This window comes from Colletotrichum abscissum (assembly GCF_030869225.1).
Source record: "Colletotrichum abscissum strain IMI 504890 chromosome Unknown Scaffold_26.1, whole genome shotgun sequence".
NCBI lineage: Eukaryota > Fungi > Ascomycota > Sordariomycetes > Glomerellales > Glomerellaceae > Colletotrichum > Colletotrichum abscissum.
This window is the reverse complement of record NW_026850165.1, coordinates 502572-516748: the sequence shown is the minus strand read 5'-3', so window position 1 is coordinate 516748 and position 14177 is coordinate 502572. Positions and strand designations below refer to the sequence as shown.

Here is a 14177-nt window from a genome sequence, read left to right as displayed (position 1 = left end):
TTAGAGCATAGCCCCAATAGGAAACTTCCGAGTACGAGATGGCCCCACGCCAGCGAGTCGTAGGTTTCGACGCCCTTCAGCCAACCACATCTCATGTACATCAGATCGCCAGCCGACTTTTCGAGATGACCGACAAGGAGACAGAGACTTACATGTCTATGGGTAGTACAACTAGCCTAATACTGACTCAGTACGTCAATATATGTTTCACTTCTTGACAGTGGCTCATTCTTAAGGTTTCAGAGTGCCGGCGATGGTTGAGCTAAATCGGTAACGGCCATCGGACTGGACAGTGCAACCTCGTTTTAGCGCTGCAAATGGACGATCTTCAAGAACTCCGTAATCAGAATGGCCACCGAACCTCTCTGAAGTCGCTTTGGCAACGACGTTATCAACAGTCAACACCTGCCAGGCGAACCCTTGGATTCAAAATCCGACGTTCAAGCTTAACCAGTCTTTACACCTCATTTCACCACAGTGGCCATCTCCTATCGTCAGAGACACAAAGCACACCATTCTCGATTTCTGGAAAAGGATAACGCTGAACTCAGCTGACAACATCCGACCAAGAGCGAATAAGATGGGTTGGTTCAAGTCTGAAGATTCGACTCAGTTGGAGAAACCGCGAAAGCCAAAGGCGACACCATTTAACCAACAACGCCTAAAAGCTTGGAAGTGCGGGATCCCAAATTCATGCCACCGTTCAAGCTTCTGACACTTACTCCTAGGCCACTTTTGACACCAAAGTCATCAATCAAGATCTTCCTTGCACTTGGCGTCGTCTGCTTATCACTGGGGGTATTCTGGCTAGTTCAAAATGACAACGTAAGCTGGAGTACCTTGCTTCACTCTTGTCAAAAAACTTCACTGACACACGTGAAGATTCGAGAGATGCGGATAGACTACACAAAGTGCGACGAGATTGAATCCTTCAACGAGCTTGAAGTTATGCCACCAGACAACGTCCGAAAACGCTTCAAGGCTTCGTCAGCGGGCCAGCCTGTGGACCAGTGGAAAAGGTCGAATCAGTCCGTGACCTTCGACGGAGTTACCAAGAACTACACTCTTTGCACAATAGAATTCTTCCTACCTGAAGACTTGCAGCCCCCAGTTCTGTACTACTACCGGCTTACGAATTTTCATCAAAACCACCGTCTCTATGTCAACTCTCGTCATAAAGATCAACTGAAGGGCGAGGCGGTGTCATTGAATAGCATCAAGAGCTCAGATTGCGTTCCGGTGGCATCAAGAAATGTTGCTGGTAGTGCAGAGGAGAAAATTGTTTACCCTTGCGGCATGATAGCCAACTCATACTTCAACGACACTTTCGCAAACCCGCTGCGCATACCGAGTGGTACAAACCGGACCGTTCCATACAACATGACATCGGTCGGCATCGCCAAGAGTGTTGAAAAGGGACTGTATCAACCAAGCAAATACCAAGTACCAGTCACCGCCCAGTCCAATGACAGCGTCATTGTGCCTCCTCCAGGTTGGGCAGAGAGGTATCCCAATGGATATCATTCAGGCAACATGTTTAATCCAGCAGAAGATGAGTCTTTCATGGTGTGGATGCGAACATCCGCTGCCTCATCGTTCAGCAAGATGGCTATGCGCAACAAAGACGAAGTGATGGAGAGAGGCATCTATCGCCTTGATGTCATTTCCCGTACGTTTGACACACCATCCCCCGATACCAATGACCCGACATAATAATGTTTCAAATGCAGACTACCCTGTTCGTGAAAATCGTGGCACCAAGTCTATCATCATTTCTACAACTTCTGGCATCGGCCGGCGGAACAGCTTTTTGGGAAGATCTTATCTCGCAATGGGAACTATCAGCATGTTCTTCGCCTTTATCTCCGCCCTAACTTTGCGATACCGGCCTCGTAGACTGGCAGACCATGATTATCTGCATAGGTACAACTCCCAAAGTTTGCAGCGCGAAGGGAGCAACGGGCCTATGTTGCGGGCGACTAGCCGATGATCGGATGATGGCGAGGACCACGACGTGGTAGATGAGGGGTGTGGAGTGCAGGTTGTCGTAATGTGCTATACTGTTCTGGTTCGAATCTTTATTGTCTTGTTACCTAGATGATTGTGGTGGGCTCATGATGAATTTTGAAACGACTTATTCAACACAGATAGGCGTTGTGGGTCAGTGCTTGGAATATGTGTGAACAAAGAGATTTTGATAATCTAGTATGGCATTTCCCTCAGCCTTTGTTGGAAGATCAAATGATATGATACACTTTTGACACTAGCAAGTATGGTCTTCAAGTTCCGCTGATGTACGTATTACGTTCACATATTGATACATGTATCTTCAGTCATAAACACGAGTATAGTGGCATTCGGTTGTGGGGACAGGTTTGCGTGCATAACAAGTAATAATGGATTCGGGTTCTAGATATGCAAGCCTAATTGAGTTTATCTGCGGCGAATCACATTTTGATTCGGTCTCACAGCACGGGATCGAACCTCTTCCGAATCATGCCCCCGTATAGAAACAGACCAACAGGTACCGGCACCAGTGCCAAGGACATGAAGCCCAGGAGACTGTTTCCCCATCCCAAACCCAGGGCTTCATACATTTTTAATCCCCCAAGGGGCATCAAAGCGCCAATCAGAGATCGGGATAGTGTGACAGCTGCTGAACCTGACGCTGCATATCTCTCGTACGAATCAATTTGGTAATTTTGGACACACATCTGATAACATTAGCTGTCGAATCGTCAGATACTGAGTGGAAAGGCCTACTGTAACTCCAGTGAGTCCACCAGACAGGATAACAACGCCTATCATGGGAACAATCCAGTGGATCTTGTTCTCTGTCGTCCAGCCATAGATGAAAAGCCCAACCGGTATTGTTAGGCCGGTCGGAATCGTCAACCAAGGCGTGATCTTTACTTCCGGCCTATACTTCTCGCCTGGCCTCATCCCCTCTCTTGCCTTCTTGACGAGATAATCTTGTACATTGCCAAAAGTCAAGACACCAATCATCATCCCAAGCCCAGCTGGGAGGAACGCCAAGCCGGCATCACCTTCGCTAAAGTGATACTGGTCGGTGTAGACAAAGGAGAACGTAGCGATCAGCAGGTAGAGTATTCCGTAAGCTATCCCGACGTAGGCGGCAATAATGGACACCAATGGCGTCATGAAGAGAAACTTGAATGGCCGGATCACGGCTCTCTGTATCAGTTTCTTTCCATCTCGGTCAGCCTTTGTGCGCAGGGCGTGGTTCCCAGTTTCCATTCGTAGGCGTCGGGCCTTGCGCTCTAGTAGAACCGGGGCGTAGGTTTCACGCATAATCAACAGCGCCAGAATGCTGCAAACACCGCCCTTTGACTGTTAGCATGGGTACTGGACTTAACTATACAATTCCATCAACATACCAAGATCGCAAGTAGCCAATAGACCCAGCGCCAGCCGGCAGCCTGAATCAAATATCCTCCCGCGACAGGCCCTATGGAAGGGCCCAGGAGAGGACCAATTGCCCAGAGTGAGATTGAGCGTCCGCGTTTCTCAATCGGCATGACATCGACGATGCTTCCGACACCGATTGTTGTGGGAACTGAGCCCACAACACCCATCAAGAAGCGAAATGCCAGGAGCATATCAATGCTGGTGCTCAGAGCAGCACCCACGCAGAAAGAAACGAACAAGACGTTGCTGATATGGTAAATGTAGACACGGCCATAAAGCTCGCTCAAAGGCGCTACCACCAGAGGTCCAAAGGCGAAGCCGAGGAAGTAGATCGAGGTGATGAAGGTTGCGATGAGAGAATCGTTGGTTTTGAATTCTGTGAGGATTCTAGGGATTCCAGGGGCGAACATAGATGAGCCCTATGTATGATTGTAAAACATCAGCTCTATGTGACTACATCTGACAGAGATTAAGATGTCTAAGTACCAGTGGGCTTGAAAGAGTTAGTGAGAAACCAGGTTCCAGTAGATCGCGGGCGCTAAACTTACGAGATAATAGTCAAAAGCGACATCAAGACCAAGTTGATCCATTTTCTAGAATCGGGCCAGTTCATAGGATTTTGCGGATCGTCGGCTCCGTCCCAGGTGACGAGATTTCTATCGTCCTCGTCTGAGACTTCTCCAGAGGTTGCCTCAGAGGGAATCTCTCCAGGTCCCATTTTGGCTGGTGGAGGCTCTGTTGGTGAGCTCTGAATATGCTGCTTTTCCGTGGAACTAGACTTTGTAGTTCCTTTCATAATGCCGCTATTACTCGTGTGCCAGGACTCGTAGTATAGATGTAGTGAAGAGAGTAAGAGAACTTGATGTGTAGTGTGATAAGATCAGTTCACACAACGAGCAGGCGCTAGATAGAATATAGAGATCACGTATATCAAGATGAGAGTTAGGCACCACACGGCCAAATACAAGGTGATGTTTCCCGCGTAAATCGCATCCTGCCGTACTTGTGACAACCTCAGTGGACTGTAACTTCTCCAAAAGATACTTCGTTTATCTTAATCCACTATTCCCGATCTCGAAATCCACTCCTATTTGCGATTCTCATCATCTGACCCTTGCCCGCTATCGCATACTGGCGTAAGCAGACCCCAGATCCTACAGTTCGTGAAAAGAATGCGCTTTACTGAACACGACTGAGCCCAATTCGCCTGGAGAAATAGTGGATCTATGGATTCTTGTACCGCCATTGCTACCAAGGGTTCAGTTCGTTCAGGACCGCGTGGATCCTGGTCCGTTGCTTTGTCGATCACTCACTAGCTCCCGCTCGTACCTCGTTCTCGTTATCGCACCCTCCGCAATGAACGTGCGACAACGACAACGACAACGAACGTACACCACAGAGTCAATATTCGACCAAACAGCATAGCCATCGTTTTAATCTTTGACGCGTAACTTAACACTCGTAAGGAATGAAATATTTGATCAGCAAGATCGACATCTAGCCACTTACCGCAGTAGCTGCGTACCCCAACCACGACTCAAGAACTGGGCTATGTCAGAAAAGGACCGTATTCTGGGACATTCCCATACCGAACCCCGTTGCCGGCCCACTACTTCTACAATGATTAAGTTGCGGCACGGAGTTGAGATCGAACTTGGTGACAGCTCCAGGCCCTCGGAATTTGAAACGAACGCCTGCTGCCCCAGCTGTCCGTCCGAGAGAAAGGTCTATGCAACATCAACGAGTAGCAATCCGTGGAATGACCCTTTCCCTTCTACATCTCCCTCGTTTTCGTACCTGTTCATGATTTGCTGGTTTCTCTAGGCAGCACTATCCCAGGCTTCTTAGCTTTTCGCTCAGGAGTGGCATGGGCTCTATTTCTGGCCGTAGGGATCAACCACTGTTCGAATTTAAGTTTAGCGACTTCAACTTCTACGTCCCGTTGTGCAACTTCGCCATTTCTGAACTCAGCCTTGTAGATGGGCTTGCAACAATTGAAGGAGATTTGGCGGACCGCAACAGACTACGCGTTCGCGAAATTCAGGATCTTATTGTCCTGCAGTCTGCAGAAGATATATTTAGCTCAAAGAACCTCTATTCTTCCAAACTTTCTAGCAACAACGCCAAAAGCTCGTTGTATCGGCTCTCGTCAGCATGACAGTTCTACATAGCTTCTTGACCGCCATCACGGTATGCGCTGCTTTTGTAAGTTAATCAGAGTCGGACGAACCTATACTGCTTGAGTTGACACCACACTAGATTGCGGTGTACACAGTATCATGCATCTTCTACAACCTTTTCCTCCATCCACTTCGGCACTACCCTGGGCCAATTTCCATGAGAGCGACAAGATGGGCTTTCTGTCACAGACTCATCAAGGGCGCCCTTCCTATGGACGTCTTGGAACTTCACAAGAAATACGGAGACGTAGTCCGCGTCGCTCCAGACGAACTGGCTTATTGCAACGTCAACGCTTGGAAAGATATCATGGGCCACCGGTCCGCAGGCTCGCCAACGTTCGAAAAAGCCCCAAAATTCTACCGCCCGACGGCCGAGCAGCCCATCAACATCGTCAACACGAACGGCGCGGAGCACGCGATGCTAAGACGGCAACTATCACACGGCTTTAGCGAGCGAAGTCTTCGCGACCAGCAGCCCCTGATCATGAAGTACGTGGATCTCATGATCCAGCGCCTGCACGAGCATTGTTCCGGCGAAGAACCCGTTGACTTGATGTCGTGGTATAACTTTACGACGTTTGATATCATTGGGGATCTGGCGTTTGGTGAACCGTTTGGGTGCTTGGAGAAGTCGGAGTACCACCCGTGGGTGAAAGCTATCTTCCAGTCGGCTCGCCTTGGTGTATTCGCGCAGACCGCAGGTCATTTTCCCTTCCTGAAGAAGATCATCTTCACGCTTTTGGCGACGAAGGCGGCGAAGAAGGCTAGAGGCGAGAATTTGGCTAGGGCCAAGGCCAAGTTGGAGAGGCGTATGGAGCTCGGCAAGAAGGAGGGTGGCAGGCCTGATTTGATTGAGGGCTTGTTGAAGAAGAAGGACGAACTGGTAATCGTCATCACGTCATTTTTAGTACCTTGCCAGACTATCATCTCTCTAATGACTGGTCAAACAGAATATCTCGTTCGAGACGCTTGCAGCAAACAGCAACACGCTCATCATTGGGGGTTCTGAAACGACAGCGACATTACTGGCTGGAGTTACCTACTACCTCCTCATGAATAGGGATTGTCTGGCCAAACTTACGGATGAGGTACGATCATCTTTCAAGACGGAAGAGGAGATCAATCTAGTATCTGTCAACAAGTTGACCTACATGCTCGCTTGCCTGGATGAAGCGCTCAGAGTCTACCCTCCAGTCTCCATGGGCCTCCCAAGAGTCACACCCAAGGGTGGAGCGACTATCTGCGGAAATTTCGTGCCTGAGAACGTGAGTGAGTCTCTCATACTTGGCCTCCATGAAATTACTGACGATACTGCCACTAGACTATTGTTGCGATTCACCAGTGGGCCATAAACCACAACGAGCAGTACTTCAAAGACCCGTACGGATTTCACCCCGAGAGATTCATGGGAGATGAGAAATTCGCATCGGATAACAGGGAAGCTTTCCAACCTTTCCACATCGGCTCACGGAATTGCTTGGGGCGGAAGTGAGTGTCGTCATCCAACTGATTCCACGGGAATGTGTCGCTAACCGCTGCAGTCTGGCCTATGTTGAAATGAGACTTATTCTGGCTCGCCTTGTTTGGAACTTTGACATTGAAATTGACGAGGACTACAAAGACTGGGCCAAGAAGCAGCAGGTCTTTATCTTGTGGGATAAAGGCCCCCTGAAGGCGCGCTTGACACCAGTGGCTCGATAGAGGGCACGACTCGGATCTTCTTCCGTCGAGAGACTGTAGGTATATATGAGGTCGGGCGGGTCAATTCTGTACGTCGGGAATAGAAAGTAGCATTAGAAATTGCCTGTTCTCTTTGTAAGTTCCAAAAATCCTCCTCCAAAACCTTGTTCTAGCGTCGTGATGATCCTTCGGCGACAAGCTTGTCTCGTCACTTACACCCACCGCTTGAACTGGTGCTTATGTCAGCACAGATCTTTCGTGAAAATACGCTTACCAGCTCATCCCTGATGTTTTCCTCAACTCAACGCGGCGTGACCATCGTGAAGCGTCTGTCATCAATCCGCGCAAGGCCTCAATCTAAGCACAGAAGAAATTCATCCGGCTCTGCTATCATTGAGTCATCTCAAAAGGTTGTCATGTCTGCCTCAGCAAGAACTTGGCGCGACAGCGCGTACCTCGTCATCTCTGGCATACAGCTGACGGCGATGCTTTGTGAGTCAAACCTCTATCGCTTTGCGTCAATTAATATTGTAATCTATCGATATGCTGTCATGTATTTATGCAAACTTGTCGGCGGAACAGTGGCGTCGTGACTAAGGATTCTGGTGTCTGGAGCGTCTCGGGTCTTTCAGCAGCCTTCACGACCTCTCACCCATAGAAGCCAGAGCTGACCATCCTCTCATCAGTGGTCGACCTCGTCCCATTCTACCCATCAGCTCTCTACGCGGCACCCTCATCCCCATTACACTTCCTCCAAGTCCTCCGCGACTTCTACATCTCCACGTACAACGACCCCTTCTTCACCGCGTCTCACGAGAACCTCCCCTCGTGGTTCAAGCTCTTCACCTATATCGAGATCGTCTACCAGCTGCCCATGGCTGCCTGGATGGTCTATAGATTCTCGAGAAATACTGGCACAACTGCCGGGTTCGAACTCGCCGTGCTCGTCTTCTGCGTCGAGTGCGCTCTCACGACGTTGACCTGCATCTACGACGTCTTCCACTGGGATCCTGCCGTGTACAGCCAGGCTCAGAAGAACATCTTTGTCTTCAACCTCTACGGCCCATGGGTGGTCATCCGTAAGTGCAATCGACATTTGCGATAAATCTTCAAATTAAGCTGATCTCAAAAGCGGCGCTGATGGGACTGGACATGTGGCTGCGCATCTTGAAGCGGGTGAACACCGCAGACAGCACCAAGAAGTTGCAGTAAGAGGAGTTCGCTGGGTCTCCATTGAAGCAGGTATTGGTTCCATTAAGATATCGCTACAAATCCTGCTCCCGTTAGCCCGCGCGTGCGCGGATCCAGATGATCGATTCCAAAACTCCATTTCCCCAGTCCAAGTGGGCAGGTCAAGGCCATCCCAGTTTAATTCGTCCATCAAAATAAAACTCCCCTCATCCATCATAAAAGCCTCTCAAAGAGGGGGGCGGCTAGCAGATATACATGAATCGGATCAAATCGTACAGATTTCTCGTGACGCGAACGCTTTGTTGGTGCTTTCTTTCAATCCATCCTCTTGGCCGCTTTGGAGTAGCCCCAACCGTTGCCAACGCCGTTGAGACCGTTGAGACCGTAACCGAGTGGCGTCGCGCCGCCCATGCCTCTTCCGCGTACCCTCTTGGGCAGGACGACTCCAAAAAAGTACGTTGACGCGACGAGCACGCCTGCCATGAAGGAGGTGATGATGTAGAAGACGGTGCTCGCGTAGACGTGTCCGCCCATACCCTGCCACTCGACGTGACCCTCCGACTTTGGCAGGTTCGGCGTCGGAAACCATCTAACAGACAACCGTAGCGGCAAGGGATCACCAATCACAAGTCTCTTTGTGTATATCCCGTCCATATGGCTCAATGGGCTCGTGCTATACGCCGTTCCGGAATCGAGGACACCCGAGTCGTGAGGTCGGGTGTGGTGCTTCGGCATGCTGTGCAGGAGCACGTTCATGTGCGTGCTAACGTGCAGGTGGCTCAGCTGGAGGGTGCCGGCGAGGGCGAAGACGAGAGGGATGTATTCTTGCACGTAGGGCTTCTCGCCGACGGTCTCAACGTGAGGCGCGGGTCGGGCTGGGAGACGGCAGGCGAGAGGTGCGTCGTTGTGGATGAAGAACTCGAGGAGGTGAAAGAAAGGATCGGAGACCATGGGAATGGTGCAGTTGACTTCGCCTTCATGTCCGTATTGAAACTCGAGGGGCTTGTTGGTTTCTTCGCAGGAGGGGAAGGGGATCCATTCAATTTCGTGATTGGAGTTTTCAATATGTTCGCCTGTTTCGCTGAAGAGGCATTAGCTCGAGCTCGAGCTGTAGCTACAGGTAGTCGAGACGAAGCTATTGGAGATAAGTAGGAACGATTTTGGACAGATACTCACGAGCTGCGGTTCATGCACTCTACGTGGATGGGTGCGCCGTAGTGGTACGAAGGGAGGCCATCTTCGGGATGCGCAGCGAGGACGCCGGAAGCGCAGAGAGCGACAGCGCCCAGGAGTAACTGCGCGAGGGACGCCATGATGTGTGTGCGCGGATGGAATAGTCGGCGATCGTGCAAGCGGCAAGATGAGGAAAGGGTCCTAGCAGATCGACCGGGGCATTTCTTTGACTCGGAGGGACGCGCGACGGGGGTGGGAGCTATTCCGGGCCAGCTTTCCCCGGAGTTTGACTGTGGTTCTCAAATCAAATTGACAGCTGTCGCCGAAGCTCTGTGCAGCCCCGATAAGATAAGAATATCCACCCGCCCCAGTTGATACCTAATAAGGTACCTTACCTTTTGGGTCACGTGCCGTGCCTCTTCACACCATGTCATCTCATTCTATCACAAGTTATAGCACATAGTAATAGGCATACGGAGTATAATAAAATAGCTTAGCCTATTAAGATAGAAATAAATAAAATAGAAAGATCTATATATAAAGTTTATATAAATATAATTAAGTATCTGGCTACGGATCGTGGAAGGTCTTAATGAGGGGTTGGTTCAACTGGGAGCGGCGAACAGCCTGTCTCGTTGGCAACACACTTCACATGTGTTTGGATGGCATACAGATGGGAGGTTCTGATGAGCACATGCTCATGAGAGTATTACGAAATATCAACAAAGGAACCTATCTTGAGAATGTACTGGGCGGCTTTTACGTCACCTATAAAGTTCTCAAGTGCGTAACTGATATCTTGGTGTAACGCGCCATATCTGTTGAAGATGATGTAGAATGATGATGTTGGGACCGCCGCACACCAGGCTAGGGTCATCAAAATATCACTTGTTAGAAGACGTCTTTTTTTGGATGTTCAGTCGTAGATGGAGTCGTGCGCAGATGATAGCCACAAGCACAGTAAGTGTGCAAATTGTGGCCTGGAATGCATCAGTTGTCAGCATGGATTTGACACCGCTTCGGTCGCAGACGAAGGGGCATGGCGACATCTTGACTAGAAACCCGTCTTTGATGTATGTTCCTAAGCAAGGAAGATTCTTACCAAAAAGGTGGCACCTGTTGGACCGTCAGTCACAGTACCTCCAGCTGGATAAGCCATGACCACAAACTAGTGAGAAGAAAGCCCCCCTTTTTTTCTTTTCGAAGAAATCGAACGTTTCTTTGGCTATATTGGGAATAAAAGTCTCGCAACCCCTCATTGAATGGGCATGCAGTGAGAGCTTTCGTCTCTTACACGCTCTGTTGTGACAACTAAACCTTCCAAGGAGTGATTAAAACCCATTCATCTCTCCTTCATGCGAACGCCCCGTGCCTGGGCGGCGGTACTAAGATCCTTCCCAAGACGGGGATTTCTGCAAAGAGAGAGCTTTCGACCAGTGCTCAGACAGCGCTGCCTCCTTGCGATTGCCCGACCCTAATCCATTCCAGAGTTAGTGCTCCCCCGAATGACTTCTGTGCAGCAGATATTGAGAAGTAGAGGTTGTGCGCTTGTGCGTGAGAAGCCATGTACTGATGGAAGATATGTTTATTCCCCTGGCTGGCGTAGTCTGTGGCCTTGGATTAAAATAACGCAGACGAACTAGTGGCGTTTCTCTTTTCCGGGGTAGGGCGACTTAATCGCCCTCCCCCCCTCCCCCCTTTCATTCGTACCAAGGAGGTGCGGTCCCTTGTGATGGTTTCCAGAACGTGTAGGTGTGCAAGAAATAATGGAAGGGTTTTCTTGAACTCCGTGGCTGGAAAATCAACCAATGGGCAGGAGGTCCGGGTACGAAGCGGCATGAAAATTGCTTAGCCTGAACCTTCTATAGGGTGATGTTGTAAATGACATTTCCTCTCAACTATTGAGGAGTCCATCGATTATGCATGGCAGCCACATCAATACTGGGTGAATCTCCCTAGAGGCGAATCCCATCAAAATAACGAACAGTTAAGGCTGCATAAAAGATCAAATAGGCCTCACCACTCCTCCCCAGGAAGGAAGTTGGACCATATCATTAATGCCCCAACATGGCCTCATCTCCCAACATAGCTGTGGACATTGTCATTGCGTGCATATGTGGGACTTTGATCCTGTCACGATGTGTGTATCGCATATATCACCGGTTCAAAGGCCATGCAGGGTCTCATCGACTCTGGCATGGTGATGATATCTTCATGGCCGTTGCACTACTTCCGCTCGTAACACGAACGATCTGCATTTCACTGTCTTTTGCGCTGAATCCCTCCCATATTCGAGAGCCTCCGACCGAGAGAGAGGCTTCAGCCGAGAAAACAACTCTCGAGACGCTTCGGCATGACCGGATTCTTGGACTCCAGCTACTCATTGGCGCGCGATTGGGCTATGCACTTTTGTACGGCTCTTCCCAGACTGTCATCGATAGTATGCTAAACCTTATAGTCTTTGGTGTTTAAAGGCTGCACTTCTTTCATTTTACTCTCGTTTCGTCCAGATGGTGGCCTGGAGCAAGATCGTAGTCACAGCACTGTGGTGGGCCTTGTCTGCTTCTGCTGTAATAGTCATTATTACAATTACAGCCGAGTGCCGTCCAATATCGCTGTAAGTACCAGCTGGAGCAGCTTCAGATGCCTTTTTTAACATTCCTAGGATGTGGAAGCTCACTTCCGAAGGACAAAGTACGCGGTTTATCCCTTTGCCACCGAGTCTGGCTTTTCTCCTGCTGACGATCACTGACGTAAAGCAGAGCCGACCTGTGCAGATGGAATGGTGTACTTGATCGCTATGGCAGTTTGCAACATCACAACTGACATCGCACTTCTCATCTTGCCATTTCCAACACTGGCTGTCGTTAGACTGAATCTGAAGACGTCAGTCAGCTACTCGTTATAACTATCTACATTGGACTGACGAATGCCAGTAAAATCCAGCTCGCTGTTCTATTCAGTATCGGCATTCTACTAATCGCAATCACTATTGCACGTGTACCGTTAACTTTACAAGATTCTATGTCCCAAAGTTCTCGATCCACTGTAGGTGTTCCAGTTGCAATCTTTTGGCATGGATTCATGTTTCTGACAGGGGACAGTGGGCCACAATCGAGATCTTATGTAGCTGCATAGTTGCGAATGCGCCTTTCTTCTACGGGATTATACGAGAACTTCAATCATCAGTGACTGATGCAAGTCGGTCAGGAGGACCGGTCTACATATCGAGAAAGGGATTGGATCAAAAGTCTTACGAGCTGGAGTTGGGTCCTACAAATAGTGTGGGAAACAATAGTTCTCAGGAACTCGTCATGTCACCATGATATTGTTTTTCGCCTTACCACTATGAAAGAGTTCTTGTCAGCTTCACTTTCGATAGTATCGATCATGCTGCCCTCAGACTAGCTCATAATCATTGATAAAATCGACACATTTTCTTCTCTGAAAAGGATTCTCGATGCGATGATACCTATCCCTGGCGCTAGTTCAGTGTTCCGTATGTGCGCCGACCCGATTGCGGTTCTCTAATCGATTTGACAACTGTCGCCCAAGCTCTGCGCTCCCCAGCCTCAGATAAGGGACCACAAGATAAGCTATCGATAAGGGTCACGTGTCTATCTCCGTACTTGCGTCGGGAACCTCAGTCGCTCGCGCATGCGAACTGCTGCCCCATCACTCATGTCGGGTCCAGCACTCAGGGTATCCTGACAACTTCTTCTCAATGCGATCACTATTCGTGTCACGATGGCTTTTCTTATAATGCTCTTCTGATTTTCTCCAGTAGATTCAGTCGTGTAGTTGCGAACATAGACGGACTTTCCAGATGCCAGAGTCACACACCTATCCTAATCGAAAGCCTAATCGAAAGGACGATTGATCAGACAGGAGCAAGAAGAAGTCCTTGATGATAGCACGGTCATGTATAACACAATTATTGAGATCACAGGCAATATTGAAGAGTCTGAAGAATAGGTTGTCTGCCTCCGGTGTGGCAGCGATCACACCTATTTGAAAGACCCAACAAGAGAAGCTCAGATAAAATCGCGACTTCAGCCCATTTCAATACCTACCACGTTTATCCAGAACTACATATGCACAGGAAGAATAGGCTGCATTAGGTGCGGTTACTGGCTTGGAACGTGATTGCTATTCCTGAGTTGAAACTCATGGTTCCCTCCAAGGCCCCAGTGTGTGGGAAAACATGCACCAATCCGTTGCAAACTACATTGCATCTAAAAATCCCATGCATCCTGCGCCTTTGAGGCGCGTTCAGGCATGTCTCATTAGGATTGGTTCATATCAGCCATTCCCGGTCCCTCGGCCGAGGTTGGAGAGGCCCTCGCATGCAAGACCACCTGCATGCTGGTTGGACCCGTGGCCGCCTCAGCAAAACATTGAATGCGACTCTGGTTTTTTGGGGGGTTAGGCGTTCCCTCCTCCGCACGACTGGAAAGTGTGGTAGCCTACTTCTCTTTCACATGAGGTCCATGTCCGAGTCCGTTGGGGGTCTCAGTGCCATCC

At 49.4% G+C, this 14177-nt stretch overlaps 6 protein-coding genes across 6 annotated transcripts; 4 read left to right on the top strand and 2 right to left on the bottom strand.

The window, feature by feature from the left end:
* Nucleotides 1-580: 580 nt before the first annotated feature.
* CABS01_10360 (LEM3/CDC50 family protein) lies at nucleotides 581-1713 on the top strand (the record flags this gene model as incomplete). Its single annotated transcript, XM_060543716.1, has 3 exons — nucleotides 581-675; nucleotides 729-825; nucleotides 883-1713. 3 exons carry the CDS (start codon nucleotides 581-583, stop codon nucleotides 1711-1713), a joined length of 1023 nt encoding a protein of 340 aa, XP_060399398.1.
* A 752-nt stretch (nucleotides 1714-2465) lies between these two features.
* Nucleotides 2466-4147, bottom strand: CABS01_10359 (polyamine transporter 3; the record flags this gene model as incomplete). The annotated part of the gene is made up of 5 exons (XM_060543715.1): nucleotides 2466-2714; nucleotides 2764-3351; nucleotides 3399-3848; nucleotides 3916-3922; nucleotides 3978-4147. 5 exons carry the CDS (start codon nucleotides 4145-4147, stop codon nucleotides 2466-2468), a joined length of 1464 nt encoding a protein of 487 aa, XP_060399397.1.
* Nucleotides 4148-5583: 1436 nt separating this feature from the next.
* On the top strand, nucleotides 5584-8501 carry CABS01_10358 (cytochrome P450 ClCP1; the record flags this gene model as incomplete). The annotated part of the gene is made up of 8 exons (XM_060543714.1): nucleotides 5584-5619; nucleotides 5689-6492; nucleotides 6560-6874; nucleotides 6931-7097; nucleotides 7151-7261; nucleotides 7567-7781; nucleotides 7976-8368; nucleotides 8422-8501. 8 exons carry the CDS (start codon nucleotides 5584-5586, stop codon nucleotides 8499-8501), a joined length of 2121 nt encoding a protein of 706 aa, XP_060399396.1.
* A 294-nt stretch (nucleotides 8502-8795) lies between these two features.
* Nucleotides 8796-9793, bottom strand: CABS01_10357 (uncharacterized protein; the record flags this gene model as incomplete). The annotated part of the gene is made up of 2 exons (XM_060543713.1): nucleotides 8796-9561; nucleotides 9657-9793. The coding sequence occupies 2 exons, from the start codon at nucleotides 9791-9793 to the stop codon at nucleotides 8796-8798; spliced, it is 903 nt and encodes a 300-aa protein (XP_060399395.1).
* A 1927-nt stretch (nucleotides 9794-11720) lies between these two features.
* Nucleotides 11721-12125, top strand: CABS01_10356 (uncharacterized protein; the record flags this gene model as incomplete). The annotated part of the gene is made up of 1 exon (XM_060543712.1): nucleotides 11721-12125. The coding sequence occupies one exon, from the start codon at nucleotides 11721-11723 to the stop codon at nucleotides 12123-12125; it is 405 nt and encodes a 134-aa protein (XP_060399394.1).
* A 310-nt stretch (nucleotides 12126-12435) lies between these two features.
* Nucleotides 12436-12979, top strand: CABS01_10355 (uncharacterized protein; the record flags this gene model as incomplete). Its single annotated transcript, XM_060543711.1, has 3 exons — nucleotides 12436-12539; nucleotides 12590-12701; nucleotides 12758-12979. The coding sequence occupies 3 exons, from the start codon at nucleotides 12436-12438 to the stop codon at nucleotides 12977-12979; spliced, it is 438 nt and encodes a 145-aa protein (XP_060399393.1).
* Nucleotides 12980-14177: the final 1198 nt, after the last annotated feature.